Source organism: Propithecus coquereli, unplaced genomic scaffold (genome assembly GCF_000956105.1).
Source record: "Propithecus coquereli isolate 6110/MARCELLA unplaced genomic scaffold, Pcoq_1.0 Scaffold416, whole genome shotgun sequence".
Classification (NCBI taxonomy): Eukaryota; Metazoa; Chordata; class Mammalia; order Primates; family Indriidae; genus Propithecus; species Propithecus coquereli.
Genome location: NW_012149908.1, coordinates 1,497,699 through 1,517,941, shown reverse-complemented (window position 1 = coordinate 1,517,941; position 20,243 = coordinate 1,497,699). Strand labels below are relative to the sequence as shown.

Here is a 20,243-nt window from a genome sequence, read left to right as displayed (position 1 = left end):
AATTTTAAAGTGCTAGTAAAAAGGTATGTATTCCTTTCTATTTAGGAGAGTTTCCGAAGGTTAGAGATGATGCCCCACCCTTACTTTAAACTTTTCTGAAAAATTATCATTGTCGGGTATTCCTGCAGGCTGTAGACAAATGCAGTATTGATATTAAGGGTAGTCTGTCTTGGACTTATTGGAGGTCTTTGAAATTTTGTTAAAGATGGATTCTGACATATTATGTAGTCAAGCAGAGTAAGAATCTGGGCTGTGTAGATGAAGCATATTTCACAATTTTGTATATTTAAGATGAGTTAGAAATATAAGAACCTTTACACCTCACAATTAAACCCAGTACAAAGTCACCAATTACAGTGACAATATTGAAAATCATTCAGGTAGAAAATACAAAATGTAAATGATGAAGATAAATGTCATTAACTATAATAACCCAACTTATGGTAATAACTTGCATATCCTAAATAAGTTTAGCAAAAACATACCATTTTGGACTTTTTATAACAACTACATTTAGTAAATAGATCCTGGAACATTTTTTTTCTTTTCTATACATGTGCATATTTTTGCTAGAAAACCAAAAATCTGAAGAACTGCTATTGGTGCATCACAGTTCTCTCTGCCTAAACTTGTCACTAAAGGAGCTGTCCACTGTACAAAGTTCTGCTATTAATTCTCTTTTATGTCTGGCCAATTTTGTGTGGTCCACAGGGGAGAGGAAGTGGCTGACTTGCTTTTACCATTGCAGCTCAGGATTCTAGCTCTACAGTGTTCCTATTGGCCCCAATTCAGGTCTTTCACGTGGCACAACTTCAGGGCTACACCATTCACTTTATAGTCTATGTGAACAGAATTGTGGAATAGTGAAGTTTGCAACTTGTGCAGCCATACCCCAAAGGAGCTAGCTTCCTCGAGAGATGGAGTCATGCCTTGGCATTCATGCTAGCCCATTTTCCTATAACAATGTGGGTGTAATATTGACTTTGATTCTTCTTAAAGCCTCGAATACCTAGATTTCTTGAATTGATGCCTGGATATAGATGGATGTCAGACCATTCAATAGCTACCCTAATATTGGCATAGTAACTTCTCTCCCAGAGGGCCTACATTTCGGTGTGCAATATTGTGCCTGATTTAAAAACCACTTGATAATGTGAGACATATTAACAAGCCCTGTTTAAGTACATAAGCTACGTTCTCTCTTTCTTTTGAAAATTTTCCACTCCCGTAAAGACTTGTAAGTTGTGGCAGCCAGCTTCTAAAATGGCCCTTGGTGACCCCCAACTCTTGGTCTTCATGTCTTTGTACAGTCCATTCCCACGCTGAATCAGGGTTGGTCTCTGTGACCTCTAGAATACGGTATAAGTGATGGTATATCACTTCTGAAGTTGGGTCATAAAATATATTGTAACTTCTGCCTTGCTTTCTCTTTGGGTCCCTTGCTTAGGGGAAAGCCAGTTACAATGTCATGGGACCCAAGCAGCCTGTGGAGAGACTCATGTAGCAAGGAATCAAGGCCTTCTGCTAGATGCCACATGGGTGAGCCACCTCGGAAGCCCCATTTGTCAGATGACTGCAGCCCAATATGGTGGCTATCACTTCAGACCCTGAACCGGAATAACCCAGCTAAGACACTCCCTAATTCCTGACCCACAGAAACTGTGAGATAATGTGTTTGTTGCTTTAAGTCATGAAGTTTTAGGGTAATTTGATATGCAGCAATAGATAAGTAATAACCGTGGATGCTCAACGGACTCAGAGCATCAATCATGGATACTTAGATGCTATCTATGTCTCTCGGAAAACTGAAATCTTAACTAGTTTGATTGATCAATTAGAAAATTTTAAGACAGAAAAGATTCAAACAAAAATTAAGTGACAGCATAGATCTTTCTAGTGAAAAACCTTTCTTTTCCTCCTCTTCCTCCCTAGTTTTGCATGTCTAAACTCCACCCATCTTCTGTGGCTGAAATATTTCCATTGTCATCTACACTCTAGCACCACCATGAGAACGTAGTATCTTCCTCTTTCTTTATCTCTGCTCACCTTGTGGCACTTTGTAATTTTCACTTCGTATGAATATACAAGCAAAATAATGTGGATATTATTTTTCTCCCAGAAAATATGAAGTAATGGTTAACAGCACAGCGTCTGAGGTTAGCCTTCCTGAGTTTGTATCCAAATCCCATACATAATAGTTGTATGATTTCATGCATCTTGAGTCATCTATGCACTCTTGTGCATCTATAAGATGGGACTAATATAATACCTAAGTCTTAGGGTCATTACGAGGATTCAAACATATAATATATGTAGGCTTTGGCAAAGAAAATTCCTGGTAAACATTTATTATGTTAAAACTATTATTATTAGCCAGCTCCAAGTAAGGCTGTGGCTGAGAAATTAAACCTTGGCATTATTCCTGGGCTTAGTGCTTATTAGACCTTGTAAAAAAAAGTTAGTGAGCTCTCCAAGCTTTGGTTTCCTTATATATAAACCAGAAATAAAATAAACTCTCTCCCTGGGCCTTGGGAGGATAAAACATTATATAATAAATGTAAAATACCTAACATAGGGCCTGACAAATGGTAGGCGGACAGCAAATGTTCCTTGCTTCCTTTCCTCCCGGTTTCTTAAAGTAGACACTGTGCAGAGGGGCTGGGGGCTGGCTGCTAACTCATGCTAGATACAGAAAAGGAAAATGTGCTCAGGCTTTGTATGTTGAACTGAGTTGACAGAAACCCAAGCAGCTTTCTATTATTTAAATGTTGAGCATTCCTGGTTAAGATATACAATCTTATTTGATAGGACAAGTAGTCTTAAGCCTTATTTATTTTGATTTTATATTTTCCACATGGTTTATTTTCAATATAGTTGTAATTAATGACATAATTTGAAATCTAAATGTTCTAATATTTCTAATTCATGTTCAATGTACAAACGGGTGATATAGACTTTATTTATTTTGCGTTGCAAACTCTGGGGCTTGGTTACTTGCAGAATAACCTCAGAGGCAAAAAGCTGTGGGCTTGAATCCTATCTGAGCCTATGTACAAGACAACAGGATGCAGAAATGTGAGCCTCGGACTAGACATCAAGAGACTGGGTTCTGACTCCTGCTCTGCCACCATCTAGCTGTTTGGTTTAGATACGTCGCTTCTCTCCAGAAAGGCAGGATATTGTAGGCGAAAGCTGTGATGTCAGAAAGACTCACGTTTGAATCCTGGCTTCACCTCTTCATAGTCGTGTGATATTAGGTCAGTTTTTAATCTCTCTGAACTTTAACTTCCTATAAATTGGGGGCAATAGTATCTAACTCATAAGATTGTGGTTTTGAATAAAATAAACATGCATAGCCAAGCTATCTGTTAGGTATTTAATAAACAATATTTGCTTTTCTTTTCTTCCCTGAGCTTCAGTTTTACTATCTATAAAATGAACCAGTTGAATTAAGTCCCTTGCAGCTCTGATGTCCTGTTATTGTGGTAATTATACTGTTAAACGAATCATTAGAATATCTGGCATTTACTCATGATATATAGTGAAGTGCCGCATCTATCTACAAGAAGAATAAAGACATATTGTGGTTGGAGGGGATACAAAAATTCCTAAATGTTTCCTAAATGTATGAGTCTAAGAAGGAATGTCTGCCCAATATAGATCCCATAGATATTTCCTTTGCATTCTGTTGTGTCTACAAATGGGCTGATGACGGTGATTAGATCACAGGGTATTAGTCAGAGCCTCTATCTGGTGAATAATGGCAGAACAGATCTAGGGACATCAACCCAGCTGACAAAGTCACCCTTTGGGCAAAAACAAAGCATGGTTGACCTCTTTTAGCCCAAACTGTGATGATTTTAGACATCAGTTAGAATCAGCTACCCCAAGGTAAGAAGAATTCTTTTACTTTTAAAATTAAGACAGAAGAAAAAGGTAATACATCTGAGGAGCTTTATTTAGGTCAAAAAAAAAAATATGTATGTATGTGCTCATGCATGTAAAAAGAATATAAGAATATTCACCAGACTGTAAAGGGTACCTATTTTTAGAAGATCGGGCTACCTGAGTTTTGTTTTGCTTTGTTATTTATCTCTATTTTCTAAATTTTCTATAATTATTATAAGCTACATTGGTAGTGAGAGGGAAAAACAAGTTATGAGTACCATAACATATTCCTAGGTCATTTAGGCAGATGCCTTCCTGCCCCACCTCCTGGTAATTGTAAGCAAATCACATACCCTGCAATTCAGCCTAAAAGACAGAAGCCCTACCATCCCATTTTGATGGTTTCCCATACAAAAATAAGGTTTTAAAAAATCCCTCTGAGAAGCTGAACCTAAGAGTCTAATTACGGGAAATGACTCTATTGCCACATTTATATCTCACAACATTGAGGTTCTACCTTTGAATGTGTGGAGATACATGAACATCTGTATATGCCCACATTCCTGCTCATGGATGTCTTTGCTAGTATTGCCAAGGTCACCGGTATAATCTAGGACTACAAGATGTAGTGGGAAGAATAAAAAGTTTCAGGATTATAATTTTGGCTCCATTACTAATAGCTACGTGACCTTGAGAAGTTACTTGATTATTAGAAACATGGATTACTTTATCTGTAAAACGGAGATAATAAAATGTTCTTTATAAACTTCCTTTTGGCAGATCAAATCAGATAATAAATACAAAGCCCCTGGCACATAGTATGAGTCTTCTTCTCACTGTCATTTCCTTTTGCAACTTCAGTGTACATGGGCCAGCATCAGATACTGGGCTAATGTAAAATTCAATCTTGTGGTATGATGTTTGGAGTGTGGTCTTGTTTCCCAAAGACAAGACTCAAATTGGGCTAAGCCAAGTAGTTTCTTCTCCCCTTGTCACCTATCCAGTTTAGTCACCCAACAGTGCATAATCAACTAAGTGGAACAGAAGATCTTACTGCATAGGTTAAAAAAAAGTAAGGTCTATTTTTAACCAGCTATAACTGAATTCCTTTTTTTCCCCTTCCTTTGCAACATTCTGTCACGAGCTATACTTCTATAAAGTGATTGAGCTGCACTGAGATTTTTTTAAAAATTTGTTTTCTTTAAATGACTTTATAAGTATTAACTAAGAATTTTGCTTGTTTTGAAAACACAAGCCAGAATTTGAAATAATCTTGGTAACATCAAACATTTGGTTCATATGAATACTTCAAATGGACTATTAATTTTAAGTACTACTGCTAGGGAGAAAACATGATATTTATAGCAAAAAGCTTTTAATTTAGAAAATATGTTTTCTTTAAATAATCTCCCATCTTCTAAATAACGTGAAAGGAAAATTAAGGGCCCAGTGGAGCCACATATTCAGAGGAAGATGTCAAACATGTTAGTAAATTTATTTTAGGAAATACCTAGGAATATAGAATATTTTAAATGGTTTTCCAAGATCTCTATACCAAGCTTTAGACCCATAGAATATATTCCATACTGGGAATCTATGCTTGGTTATTCCATAGGACCTTCACATTCAATATTCTTTTTTCTCCCTTCCATCTTGATCCTTCTCCTAAATTCCCTCTGTCAGTGAACAGCAATTATAACATCTGGGGACCATTCCGAGTACCCTTCTCTCACTTTCCGTCTACTCACCTTGTCACCACTTAATCTGGAAAGAATCTTCTTAATATTCTAGGATCCTCTCCCCTTCTGAATTCACCCTGTTCCTTTTCAAGCTGTCTTTGCTCTTGCTTGGATCACTGCAGTAGCCTCCTAATGGCTCTCCTTGCCTCTTGCCTTCCTCCCCAGTCTGCCCTCTATATTTTTGATCTTTATGAAAACAGATAACAGATCTCTTCTGTATTAGATTCTTCAGTGGATTCAGTATCAGCTTTGATACTCCTTGGGCATGGTTGGGTTCCTGCCTACTATTCCAGCCTCCTTTCTTGCCATCCCCCATGTCTATCATATAACCTCTCTGCCTATGCCTAGCATAACACGTAGAGTTGCCCTGATTTATCACACTCTTCATATGTATGTCTATGCCTTATCACATGCCATTCCACACTACCTAGAATATTCTTTATTCTTCTCCCTAAATCTAACTCAAATGCAAGTGATTGTCGTCTCACCTTGGACGCCAACTTGGAAACAGAAGTACATCTATGATAAATTAGAGTTTGTTGTACAGTCAGAGGAAGTCAGTATAGGAGGATTCTTTTGGAATCTGATAGTAATTTTATGTTAAAATCAAAATCGTATTGCTTTTTCTTGTTCTTGTGTTTTAAGACTGTTTCACAACTCCTAAAGGCTTAGAAATTTGAATTAGGAAGGAAAGGAATCAGAGAAAAGAAGAGATGAGGCAAGTGGGGATCTCTGTCTTGGGGAAGCTGAAGTCCTGCCACTTTCCCCCAAGGCTTGACAAAATTGAAGCATAATTAACATAAGAGCTAGCACTTATTAAACAGGTATTAGGAGCTTGATATTTTGCTTGGTGCTTTATATTTATTTGTTCAGTTTCCAAACTTTAGTCATTCCTATCTCACTTTTATGCATTTTGCTATAACTAGATGCTATCTACAGTATTATTTACTTAATGTTATTCCTTGAATGGACTTTAATTAGCCTGTTTTTCTTGCAGTGTTTGTTCTAAGCAGTAGTCCATAGATATGCAGTGCTAGCTATATATTTTTATGTTTCAATTACTTTTTTCTATTTATGTTTTTCCAAAACATAATAACCCTTTGGGTTAAGAATCCTCATTACTGTCGTTTGCATTCAAAAGGGAAAAGTGAGGCAAAGAGAGATTTAATAACTTGCCTAACTTCACAAGCTAGGAAAGGGACATCATAGTTTGAACTCAGAACTATGTGACTCTAAGATCCAAGTCCTAAAACACCATGACCTTCTCCAGCCGATGCAGGAAACTATTTCATTTATACCCCCCGATTTGTATGTGTCATAATTGTAACCTTGTAAAATTCCAAATGTATATGAAAGGGACAGAAAGTAAATATGAAAAAGTTAAATAGTTATATAGGATTGATTTTACTCTCCCTTTTTATTTTGCCAAAGGTTTTAACATTACTATTATTTTGCTTGATAATTGAAAAGAGACACATAGATATTGAAAATAACTCTCTGTTAAGTCCTAGTGTTTCAGAAGTTCAGTTAAACACCAGTATTCATTAAGTGATTTTGTATAAGTGTGTGTGTCCAATTGCTTACTGAGAAATTCTTAAAAATAATAACAATGGCATTGACCATGGCTAGGCTTCCCATCCCTGTCTCTGCCAGCACAGGCACAGAGGGTGGTACTGAAATTTTTGAGAAAACAGATCTGTTTGGGCAAATGAGGAACGAGAGTTCTTTCCCAAGCACCTGTGAATTGTTTATGTTAATTGGGTCGTGGTTGATGCTGGCTGCCTCTTTACTCTCTCACTATATGCCTTATGTGAGAGTAGGAGTGATTAATTGATTGGAATGATTTCATTCTATTTTCAAGTCATTTTCTTCTTCTCAGTCTCTCATTCTCTCATTTTCTCTCTCTCTCCCTTGCACCCTTGTGCCCTACTTTATGTACAAGCCCAGGATCACAATACATGGCAAACCGATCCTTGCTCCAGGCAAAGGCACCATGTGCGCCGGAAGGCTGCGTGTGGGTAGATTGCAGGCACCAGGAATGAGACTTAGTGTGCAGAGAATCGCCCTGTTCCCAGGGCGCACTCCAGAAACAGAGGGTTGGACTTCATGGTCATCTGCTTATTACAGAATTGGCAGGCCAGCCAGCTCTACAATATTTCTCTTGATCTGCCTTCATTCTGGTGTTCCCACATAATGTTCCCTGTATTAAAGACAGGTTTGGCGAGCCTGGGTGTGAGCAATTAGAGGTCTAAAATGGAACGTGTGGGAGGTTAGGAGGGTAGGCTTGATTGTTAGTTTGTCATCCATGAGTGAGGCACAGTGTGCTGCTTCCTGACTGGAGTTACAGAGGAAAAAAACCAAAAACCAATAAAGTACTTATAGAGGGTGTTGTCTTGAGGACCACAAAACATGATTGGAAACTATTTTTTAAAAATGTCACCTGAAGCACTTCTCAGAGACAAGTGTCTGGAAGATAGTATGATTACGTGTAAACCACTTCGATAATGAACCAACAAGAACAGGGCATTGCTATGAGGAGAGAGAGAGAGATGTGGCTGATTTTTGACATACTGGGCCTAGCAGGACTCTGAGGGCACATGGGAGGACATTCAACTGGTGAACGGAAAGGTTATAATCAGTTGGCAATCATGCCCCGCATGGGGACTGGGCTGCCTTGCCGTCACTGTTCCTGCCTCAGTCTTCTGGAGCAAATCAGATCTGCAGGTGCAGATATGAACCATAGGTGGCCATAATATGAAGGTCTCAGGGGATAGGCATGAAGAAGGAAGACAACCTGGTACCCGCTGAGCAAGACTCCTGAGACGCCATGGCCAGGCTTCTACTGAGCGGTTCTCAAAGTGTGTGTTTCCAATGTGCAGCTTAGGTGGGTGTCTACAGCCACCTTCCATGGAATCTCCTTGGAAGCAGGAGTGTGATGGTGGCTGGTTTGAAGAATGATCAGCCAAAAAATATGAGGGCTGGACTAGGCAGTAAAAGTCTAAAGCTGGAAGGGAAAAGGGGATCTCCGTTAAGGTACAGCCCAGAGCTCGTTTCCTGAACACGTTCAGAGCAGCTTTTGAACTGAACTCCAGTTCATCACAAAGTTGAGCAGCCACCTATTCCAGAACTCTACTTTTAAGCAGAATAAACACTCAGTCATCACAGACTATTCTATATCAGAAAGCCCTTCTCAAAAGAATACCATTAGGGGCTGGGCACAGTGGCTTACGCCTGTACTCCTAGCACTCTAGGAGGGAGGATTGTTTGAGGCGGGAGGATTGTTTGAGGTCAGGACTTTGAGACCAGCCTGAGCAAGAGTGAGACCTCGTCTCTACTAAAAATGGAAAAAAATTAGCCGGGCATGTTGGCACTTGCCTGTAGTCCCAGCGATTCGGGAGGCTGAGGCAGGAGGATCGCTTGAACCTGGGAGTTCGAGGTTGCTGTAGGCTAAGCTAATGCCACAGCAATCTAGCCCAGGTGACAGAGTAAGACTTTGTCTCAAAAACATAACAAAACAAAATAAAAACAAAACAAAACAAAAAACCATTCAGGGACCCCTGGAAATCTATTTTAAAAGGTTGATTCTTTTCAATAATATACCTAAATTCCTCCTGCTGTATTTTCTTTTCACTTTCGATTTTTTTTTTTTTTTAGTTTCTTCTGTCTTAGAGGAGATGTAGCAGAGTTGATGACTTTCTTCCATTTCCTACCTCTCTGCGTATTCGAGTGTTATTGTTACATGTCCCTCCCTTCAGTCTTATGCAGGCTCCATTTTCAATGAAAGATTTAAACTCTTTAAAGATCTTAGGAAGTCCTAATCTTGAATCATCAAGCTCTTTCCTTGAATCCAAGGTTTTCTATATAGTGGAGATTTAAGCATTTTCATCCCATCAGTTCAGTAGACACATTTAATAAATCTTAATGCTTCTACTGTATGCTAAGGATGCTAAGAGGCACCAAGAAAATGGTATTTAAGGAGATCACCAGGGTCGAGGTAGGTCACAGACACTTAAGTAATAATAAAACAATAGGATGAACAGTCAATCGATAATAATAGACAATGAACTAAACAGGTTATAGCCATACCTCATTTAATTCTCAAAAACCCCTATGGACTCAGAACTAGCCTTGTACCTATTTTGATGAGGAACTTGAGGTTTAGAGATATGAAGCCGTTTAAGTGAGCTCATGCCTCTAGCATGGGTTGGAGGCAGAATCGTAGAATATGACGATGGCCATAATGTAAAGTGAATAGACTGCTCTGGAAGAAAGGCCAGGACAGGCAGGCAAAGCTTCACAGAGGAGGCTCCAGTGGGGCTGGGTCTCATGTGAGGGACAGGAAAGCATATAGCCGAGCACATTCTGTGTTGGTGACTCCTGTTAATGATTTGCAACTAACCGAGTGCTACCAAAGTCTCTGTCTCTGGGGGCCGTGCTAAGAAGTCCCAGTTTAGGTTTAGAATACATTTAACTCAAAGCTGAACACTCAAAAGCCAGCTGTTCTGACAGATCTCACAGGGTGGGCAAAGAGTGGAGGTGGGAGGGAAATGGTTGAGAGAGGGGGTTTCACTGAATTCCTCTCTATTTCCAAAAACAACTTGAAGAGACTCTTAGCTGCTCACAGTGGCATTCATCAATTGTCAGAACTGGCATTTCCTTTTGTTGAACAAGATGATGTAGACGACAGGAAAGGTACATTATGACGAGGAACAGTGACTCCCATGCCTGGTTCTAATGCCAAGAGGTATTTAAAATGATAAAAGAGGGGAAATTGTTAGTGGGAGTCATAAATTTGACTGCCTAGTGACTTTAGTCAATTGGCTGTATTTTAATGTATTTCCCCTTTAAAAGGTAATTTAAATGTCCAAAGATATTGATTGTCTTTGAGAAAAGAAACCTAGCGCAGTGAAAAGGGCATGGGCGTGGTAAGCTGAGCTCTCCATCCTCTCCATATAAGCTGTGTGATTTGGGCTCATGGCAGAGCTTCTCTGGGCCTCACCTTCCCCATCTCTGGAAGCGTAATTTGGTCAGGAGTTACCTTCCCTGACCTGCAGGGTTGATTTTATCAACCTGGCTAGATGAGAAGGTGCTTCTGTCCAGTATGTGGCATGAAGTACTTAAACAAAATACACTGGAGTCAGATATACTCGAACTCCAAATCCTGCCTCTACTGCTATCTTCAAGATACTTCACTTCGTCAATCTTCAGTTTTCTAGTCTGTAACATGAGCATAATAATTCCTACTTTCCAAAGTTTCTTTGAGGATTAATGCATACAATGAACATGCAAAGTGCAGCCCTTGAGACATAGTCCTTTTCTGAAGCCATTTGCACCCTTCCAATGGTTTGGATTCATTTAAAGGGGAAAACCTAGGGAGAGAAAGGTATGCAGACAAGTATAGCTGCACAGTGTGCTAAAACCTCCTTTATTACAAAAGGGGGGGTCAGTAGTTTCTCAGCCCTGGCTGCGCCCCTGAATCACCTGGGAGCAATTAGAAAGATCCCCACGTGTGGGGCTCAGCCCCAGAGATTCAGGTTCAGCTGGTCTGCGGTGGATTCCAGCCTCGAGTTCGTAAAAGCTCCCAGGTGTTTCTAATGTGCACTGGATTCAATCATTGCTTCCTAAACGTTAGCATAAATTACCTGGTGATCTTGTTAAAATGCAGATTGTGATTGTCAAGGTCTAGGCTAGGGCCTGAGATTCTGCATTTCTAACAAGCTCCCAGATGAAGCTGGTGCTACTAGCCTGTGATCACACTCTGAGTAGCAAGCGATTGATGATCCATGATGGCGGTTCTCAGCCTTCACTATTCATCAGAATAACCCAGGGGCTTGTTGCAGATGCAGTACTGGGGCCTCGGTCTGGCCCCCACAGGCTCTGTTTCACTTGGCTTAGGGAGGGGGCCAAGAGAATCACTGATCCATAATGTCCATTTCTACGGGAAAATCTCAGGACGCTAATTTTGTGATTTCATAGGACTTCTCTACCAGTTCAATTGTTCACTACAAAATTGTAGAGTTGAGTGTGAGGGACATCATTGTCAGAAACCTGAATGACAGGGGAACTCAACTTATGTGATGTCAAGGCATAGTTGATCTTTGAAGCCATGTGTATTTCCAACTTCCGGAATTTTCCTTTTCAGTTAAAGGAGACGTTCCCAGAACTCCCTCTGTGTCAGGATTTACTGTTGACAAATTGCCCAGTAATTAATGAGGAAAGCCCCCTTCACTGACGGGAGTAAATAGGATGATCCTGGGCTTTTTTCTGCCCTCTGCAGCACATCATGCTTTTAATGTGGAATCCCCAGAGAGGGGGCTGATCTTCCCCACCTTGGGCTCAAAGCACAGAGAAGTGGAGATGGGAGAATGTAACAGGCTACTTTATTCAGCAGAACAGATCACTGACCTTTGAAAACCTCAGGGACTTCCAATAGAACCTGTCTCAGAATAGATTTAATACATTGTTTTTTTCCCTCTTTTTCTTCTTCTCACCTTCCTGGACTGCTCTTGCTTTAACTAGCTAAAACATCCTCTACTCAGGGGCAGGCTTTTGCCACTTTCCAAGAAAAACTAAAAAAACCAAAAACAACTATGATAGGATTAAGAACGTTATAATTCTGATATTGTTGCTTTGGATAAACATTTTGTACGTTATTAATACAAAAGGTACTGTTTTCCCAGAACTTTAGGAATTTGTAAGTAAATTGATATAAAGGCCAGCATGTGGAAAATGAGAGAAACTCAGATTTTCTTGCCTTGCCTTTTAAAACTATTTACATCTGTAATAACACTTGCTCAGCCTATAGAAATACCTGCATAGCAGTGAGAACGGACAACTCAAAAAATACAATAACCACATAACAGTTTAGCCAACCAAGTCTTGGGTCACCCAAGGCCTAGGTACTTAACTCCATACTGTACTTACACTTAGACCTTCTTTTTAGAAGAGGAGATCAAATTGAAGCTACTCAACCTTACTAATGTCCTCTGCACCCGGCTGGACTGGCTGAGTAGAGAACTATTACATGGTGTGATTCAGCAGCAGCACACGACCCTAATTGCCCTGAATGCTGGCTACCATACTGCCCTTGTCTGCTCTGCCAACAGCTAGACATAGATTGGAGTCACGCACTCTAACATGTGTGCAGTTGGCTTAGAATGGAAGGGCTGCAAGCCACAGGACTCAGCTTTCACTCAGAGCCCTTTATCCAGCCTAGGGGCTGGTTGTCCAGGCAAGACTGGGGAGCCTGTGCAAAGTGGAAGGAAGCTGCAGTGGAGGAACCCGTGCAACGCAGTGACTAGCCCCAAGTAACAGTAGAAGCGGCGCTCCAGAAGGAAGGAGGCTCCTGGGGTGATAGGCCCTAGGTGGTGGGGCTCAGGGAAGGTGCTGGATGGCGAGGGCCTCTCATCTTTAAAATAAAATGAAGGACAAGATGGAAGCCGAGCACCAAGATGAATTTTACAATTTTTCAGTTTTGCCCTGAGTTGGGTTTTGATGGGACAAGAAATGAATCACTGTGTTCTTGATTTTATTTAAAATTTCTAGATTTTTGTTTTTGCTAAAAACACCTTAAACTTTCAGCAGGCCACGTTTTTTGTTTGCAAGGCAGTGGCTTCCTTATGAAGTCTCAAACAAGGAGGATGGCCTTTTGCCAAGGATACTTATTTTATCGATTTGCTTGTATGTCGTGTTTCTTATGTGGCAGACACTGTTTTAAGCACTTTGCCTTACCTCATTAATGCTCTTGACAACTTGTGAAGTAGGCACTATTATTGTTTCCATTTTACAGAAGAGACTGTGACCACTGTATGATCCTGCCTCTAATGCTGAGGGAGGTGTTCCTGCTCTGGGGGTGGAAGGAGAGAAAACTGACTAGGTGGATGGGTTTTTAAATGCAGTCCCTAGATCAATGTGCTGGCTAGGTAACCATCTCCAGAGCTCTTGCTAAAAATGCAAACTCCTAGGCCTTACACCTGGATTTCTGATTCAGGAAGTCTAGGGGTTTTGAAACACTGACCTAGAGGATATATCAGGAACCCCCACCCCTCCTGTAAACCCAGGATTCCTTGATTAGAACATCATTCTGAGTACCCTAAAATGAACACGATACCAGGGAGCAGCGGTAGCTTATGCTACCACCTCCCATGCATTTTCTAGTCCTTCCAGCTCTGGAGTCTAAACCACAGTCACTGATGGTGACAATTCTGACCACTCCACCCCCAGCCCCATCTGCTGACAACCAGCAGGCTGCCTTGATTGAATCTCCTGAGCCTCCCACAGCCTGCCTGCTTTCCTTCCATAAAAGCCTGGCATCCATGGTCTTCTTAAAGGCTTAAACTGTCCCTACTGCAAGACCGAGTGGCCATCTTTATTCTCTCTAATTAACTGTTGCTCCCCTTGTCTGCTCTGCTAATAGCTATGCAGCTCAGGTGGACGACCCCACCACAGAACAGTATTGTCTCGTTCAAGTCAAAGGGACTGATGATGTAGCAGTGTTTAACCTCAGCACTGGCCGTGGGACCGAGCCTGGCCTCACACCCTGCTCCCTTCCAGCCCCCATTCTACATCTACTGCCAGCATCTTCTTATTTGCAGACTCAGAAGGGGCTGGAGGTTCTGGCCAGTCTCTCACCCTTCTCCTTCAGTAACTTTTATGTCTCTCTAAGTGATCGAGGGTAGCAGTGCTGACTCCCGACACCCAGAGTGATGAGGAGAATTAGTTATTGTATCACCTTTGCTGATTGATTGAACTCTATTGATGAGCACACGGACCCCAGCAAATCAACCAGATCATTTCCAGCCCCTTTCGTCTTTAAGAAGATGAGGTCATGGCCTAGAAAATGGAAGCAGGGAAGCAGGCTTGCAAGCCCCCGAGGTCGCCATGAGAAATTGGCTTGAGAGGGAGTAAAAGCAATTCAGAAGGTCACTGGGGAAAGCCCAGACAGGATATTATCAGTGGCCTGTTTGAAGTGCCCATCACCATCTAACAGAGAAAGATGCCAGGTATGTAAAAGCTAACTGTGTTTTCTTCTCAGCTCTGCATTGTAACTTCTGAAAATTTAATTGCTTTTCTATTTAGAAATAAGAACAGCATCTTCCTTGTCAGTGTACCATGTACCTATGCCACCTGGGACATACCCATCATCAGGAAGCAAACTGGACCAAATCGAAATATGTAATAAAAATGTACACATCAGCCACAATTCCCAACAGGCGTGCTCCTCACTGCTCCCCAAATGTGTACTGTTAATTCTCTGAGGCAGTAACTGAATTCATCTGAAATAGATAAGGCAGCTATAGAAGCTCTGTGCTTATCTCAGGAGCCCCCAATCCGGCCGGATTCCATTCAGCTGGGTCACGATGCCCCAAGATCTCCTCAAGGGCAGTGGCTGCAACTTCAAATTTTCCAGAGGGAAAAGCATTCCTGATTTCTTTCAGACATAAGCTTTGTATACCAGGAGATGGGGGAATCATTTTCTAACACAGCTTTCTGAGGGGCATTTGTACCAAAAGTTGGGTATGTTTTTTTTTTTAAACCACATCCAAGAAGTGTGGATTTATTTATTCTGTCATATGCCTGCCTCCATTCTAGCAGCAATTTGGTAGAGGTTATCAATTTAGAAATGCCGGTTGTTGAACCTACAGAGCAAAGCTTAAACTGCTACAGCCGACCTGGCACCGTTAATAGAAAACCAGCATGCGAATGAGAGTTTCCTCTCTTTCTCCCGGGCTGTTACCTTGAGCTCCTTGACTGTAGAAGAATCTTTGAGCCGACTCAACATCCAAGAGTCTGTGAGCAGACTCGACATCCAGAAAATAATCCATTTTGGGGTAATCCATCCTTGATGTTCCAAACACAGAGTTTGGAGAGAAAATGTTCACTTGGACGCCTGTAAAGAGGGAAAAAAAAAATCTATAATATTTTAAAACTGGCAAGTGTGTACATATATATGTACTTTAAAATGTTTGAATAAGAATATTCCATTATAACATTCCACTATTTCACTGACATTTCCAATTCTAAAGCTCCCTTCAACATAGCATTCCTATTATCTAAAAAAAAAACAACACTTAGCCAACATTCATTAAAAGTAATATATTCTACTCAGAGAAAAAAACAACAACAGATGATCCAGGCTAAAGAGAGATAACATACCAGTCTTTCTTTGCTCTATATCAAGAGGAAAATATGCTGTTAAATTCACATGCAATCAGTTTTCAAAACGTCTGTCTGATAAATGGCATCATTAAATGTCAGCCGTTGTGAGTGTTGATCCTCAATTGATTCGGGCACGTTCAGATTCCCCTGGAGCAGGGAAGATCGCCTGGGAATCCGAGCCTCCACTCATAGATGCCTTGCGTTTATGACACACACTGACATATTTGCTGCAGAAACGCCTTCAATTCCTTCCTTTTTAGCAATTCCCTCCAGCACAATTTATAAAGTGCTACAGGATTGTCACCTGCCTGCACCTGGCACAGAATGCTTTTGAGAAAGAATTGTAGTTTGTAGAGCTGCGACAATTATTGCAGCCTTGCAATGATCCCTATAACATTATCATACCCTAGCCTGTCACAAAGCTGATCCACTTCATCAAAAAACATTCAGCCTGTTGGGTTCTTTTTTCCAGCCTATGTAGCCTTTCCCGGATACTTGCGCAAATGAAGTATCTCTATTTCTGCAGGATATTTTTTGGAAAGAATTAACAAGACCAAGTCATTAAAATCAAGCTCAGATGGCTAATCCATTTGATTTCTCCTTCTAACAGCACACATTTTAATTTAAGAAACCAAATCCGGTAAGAGGAAAGTTTTAAAAATACCCAAATGTACCCCAACAGCAAATTATACTTACTGCAAAAAAATCAAGGGCTAACTGTCGGCAGTAAAACAAGAGCAGTTTCAGCCAGAGTGTCTTTGATCTCGCTAAATATTCCCGGTGAAAGTAAACAATTTTGATTGTTTGATTAGCACGGCGATGAATAATGCATACCATCCACTGGACTTCCTTTTTCAGATAAAATGGCCAGAGCACGTTACCTTAGCAACAGAAGGTGACGCCAGCCTCAGCCTCTCTGCACCCTCCCCTGTGAAGGAAGAAAATTAACAGTTTCCCGTGTAAAACTTTGGCAGAAAACCATCAAAATCTACATGTAACCATCATGTAGGGCCATTCCCTGGCCCCCTCCCTCTTTTATGTAGAAAAGTATCACGGTCATTAAAAAATGGATGCATGGCTTAATAAATTTATTTTTCTAATCTCAGATCTCAGTTTCATTTGTAATTATAACACAACAGAATACTAAATGATTAAAAAATTAATGTAATGGGAAAGTTGTCTAGAAATTGTCGGACGGCAGTAATTCTTACCCTAATGCTGGCCTAAGGGTGGCAGGAAATGGGGGGAGTTTAGGGAAGGGCCATCCTAGCTAGCATATGTTAGACATTCCCTGTTATAATTAATACACAGAAGAGTCACCGGCATCTAGGCTGAAAATAACTCTTTCCTTCTGCGAGTCAGTCACTGGAAAAGAAGCTTAAAAAGCTATGTGAAATTTCCCAGATTTTGAAAGATGCAACATAGCATAGATTTGGGGGGAGACCCCACCCCAAAGGAAAACTAGCCAAAAAGGTATAGGAAAGGAAGAGCCTTGAAGTTAGTAGACGCTTACCTGCGCTTGACCCCTTTCAACAGGACGCCGCGGAGCACTGAGCGAAAAGCTGTGCAACGCTTCTGAGCCTGCAAGCCCAAATGAACAGCTTCTAATTTTCCCTTCAGTCTTGATTCAAAAGCACTGAGCAGAGGGAAGTGATGGATTTGCCCATTTTATACTGTGATGAAATGCAACCCCTAAGAAGAGATCTGAGTGGAACTGCTCTTTAGAACACATTAGACTGCTAATTTAAGAAAATTGAAAGGTTTTGTTTTACTGTCTTTTATGTGTTCTTCTCTACTACCCCCTCAATTTAATTTGCATTTAAAATTATTCTCATGTCTCCTCGGCTCTCCAAGGTGTGGAGTACTTTCTAATCAGGAAGGCTGCTCCGGTAGGGTTTGGCGCAACGCCGCTTTTAGCCTAAGCTGCAAAACAAGGTGGGTAATTATAAGTGTGAACTATTTTCTGGAATGAAATACAGAGGGCACGTTTGATTTCACTCCTCCCCTCTCCCCTGGCCCTTCTTCGTCTCCTTGCCTCTGATTGCTTGGTCAAATCTCCAGCACAGATCGTGCCAATCTGCCTAAATGCATTCCTCTCTGTCTGAACGTAACAAAATAATGCCAACAACAAAAGGAAACTTTGGTTAGGGACCTCAGGCTATTCTGGTTTGATATCCTCCCTATGAAACCGCAGTAAGGACTTTCAGTCACAATGCTTTGAGATCTGTTCATAGTATAGCCAAATGCAAGCCCTATTGTGGGTTTTCCACAACCCTCTTGCACCCTTTGCTGACCGAGCAGAATCGGTCATTAGTACGGTGTATGGTATAATACGCAGCAGGTCAGATTGTTCAGATAAGAGAAGCTATATTTGAGAAGCCTTGGAAGGAAGACCACCTGGCGCCCCTTCCTCACCATATACACGGCTCTGCTGGCTACCCTTGAGACAAACCGGAAACATCTCTGCTGTTTGTCTTGTGGGCTCTTCCACCCAATCAGGACAAATCAGACACCAAGCTGGTGCTGCTGATAGTTAAGCCTCACGACAGAGGAAGCTAAAACTACCAATCATGGTCATATGCTCCTGTAGGAAAGTCAACTTTGGACTCCAAATGTTCAAAGCTTTGCTCAGACCCAAGGACTTACTTCATTAAGGTTACATTTCTATTCAGCCCCCAGTAGAGACATGCTGAACACTTGACATTTACAAGAGGAGAAAGCTGTCTTCGGGTTCCTTTCACTTACTGTAGGGTGTGGGCGACAGGTTCTGAACTCTCTATTGTGATTCTACTGATATTGTAATGACTCATAGGTGAGAGAGACAGAGAGAGACAGAGAGAGAGAGAAGAGAGAGAGGGGAGAGGAGGGGAGAGAGAATGTACAGGTCTATTGCTGCTGAGCAAACATTTATGTGAGTGCAAATGCAGGTGTGATTGAAAAGGGCATGGAAATGGGAAAGATAGAGCTGATTCCCGGGAGGAGGTGGTGGGTTTGGAAGTCAGTCATTTCTGGAGAGTTGACCAAGGAAGGGAAATTTAAAGAACTTTACAAAGTGAACAAAAAACATGAAAGGGCCACGATTTAAGAAAATTCAGAGGGGAAAATTTCAACTTAAAGAAATGTATTTGGGAAGGGGCTGGTTATTCCCTTGTGAAAAGGGACCTCCTTTTATATAATTAATCACTGGGTTCTTTAACATCTTATGACCAGCTTCTGAAATAGATTTTCAAAAAATGATTTCACTCTCGGAGGAACGTAGCTATAGATTTCATATAGAGATATGTGTGTGAGAAAATTATTTTTAAACATGGAGAAGCATAGTATTGTTCAAAATTCAATGTCAAAATCTGATCAGCTCAGCTCTGTTTTATAACTTTAAACTGCTCAAAAGCAACACTTACGATTGTACATTGTTCTGAGGTATAATAAAATCAGAGGAGAAGGCAAGGTTAGGTAAAAAGTATTCAGACTAAAATCTATGCAGCACCAAACAATTCAACCCCAAACATCCTCGACACACCAGCTCTGTAAAAGTTAACTCAGTGTTATCATATCTCTGTGACCTATAAATAAAGAATTATTTTGAAAAATTGCAAAGTAGAATCATGCCTTTTACATTGATTGTAATATGACAGTGCAGAACTTTAAGGTTGAAACAAATAATCTAGAATTATTAAAAATACAGGAGATAGCATGTATATGCTTTTCTGTTTTCAATTTGTTGGTAAAAGGATGTGTTTGAATATTCTACATACAAAGAGAAGTATTCAATTAATTCAAAATAGAGGCATATTCATGATGAAATCTATAGGCAAGTAAAGATACCAGCTTGCATTAATTTATCTCTGGAGTATACTTATTATTCTATTGGATGGCATAAGACCCAAACACTCTGGGAGAGGTCATATGATTTCTAAGTAAATAACTTGTTCTTTTCATACCATCAGAGTCAGTCTGGGTTTATTCTGTTTGCTAAGAGATAAAGAAGTTCTTGTTATTTATAACTTTACAATAAATTTTTCTTATGTAATTGCCTTATTGTATTCCCAGAGCTCTCTAGAAGACCATGTCTTATATTTGTGTTGGACGACATGAAGTTCTGCATTTTACTTGCATGAAATCTTGGGGAAGTTTCTCCTTTTTTAATAAACCCAAATAACTTTAAATTTAAAATATTAGAAGCTCTCTTAAAGTGTGATGACATCTTGGATCTGTTGGTAGGGTACCTAGATTGAAGATCTTTGGTGAAGCGCTAGTTTGCTAAACAACTATAGAAAACAATAGTCATTTTTGCAAACAGTTGACCCCGGAATAGATATGTTTCAATAGCAGTGGCTGTCCTTTGCTTGGCAAGTCACTTCTTATCTCCCAACCCCTCCTTCAAAAGAAATCTCTCCTTTCTTTGCTTATTAAAGCTTGTCTTTAAATGATAGGAGTTCTGTAAGCATTTTATCTAAG

General features: G+C 40.5%; 1 protein-coding gene across 2 annotated transcripts in view; it reads right to left on the bottom strand.

Moving 5' to 3' along the window:
* Positions 1 to 17,389, bottom strand: part of PHACTR1 (phosphatase and actin regulator 1) — a 561,725-nt gene extending 544,336 nt beyond the window's left edge. The window contains exons 1-3 of one of the 2 annotated variants that reach the window (XM_012653162.1): positions 17,299 to 17,389; positions 16,667 to 16,713; positions 15,364 to 15,516 (exon numbers count right to left, since the gene is read on the bottom strand). In XM_012653162.1, coding sequence (XP_012508616.1) covers positions 15,364 to 15,466 — 103 coding nt within the window. In that variant the 5' untranslated portion in view covers positions 15,467 to 15,516; positions 16,667 to 16,713; positions 17,299 to 17,389. Of the gene's footprint in view, positions 1 to 15,363; positions 15,517 to 16,481; positions 16,620 to 16,666; positions 16,714 to 17,298 lie in introns of those variants that run through there. The other variant, XM_012653161.1, reaches the window with a different exon arrangement.
* Positions 17,390 to 20,243: the final 2,854 nt, after the last annotated feature.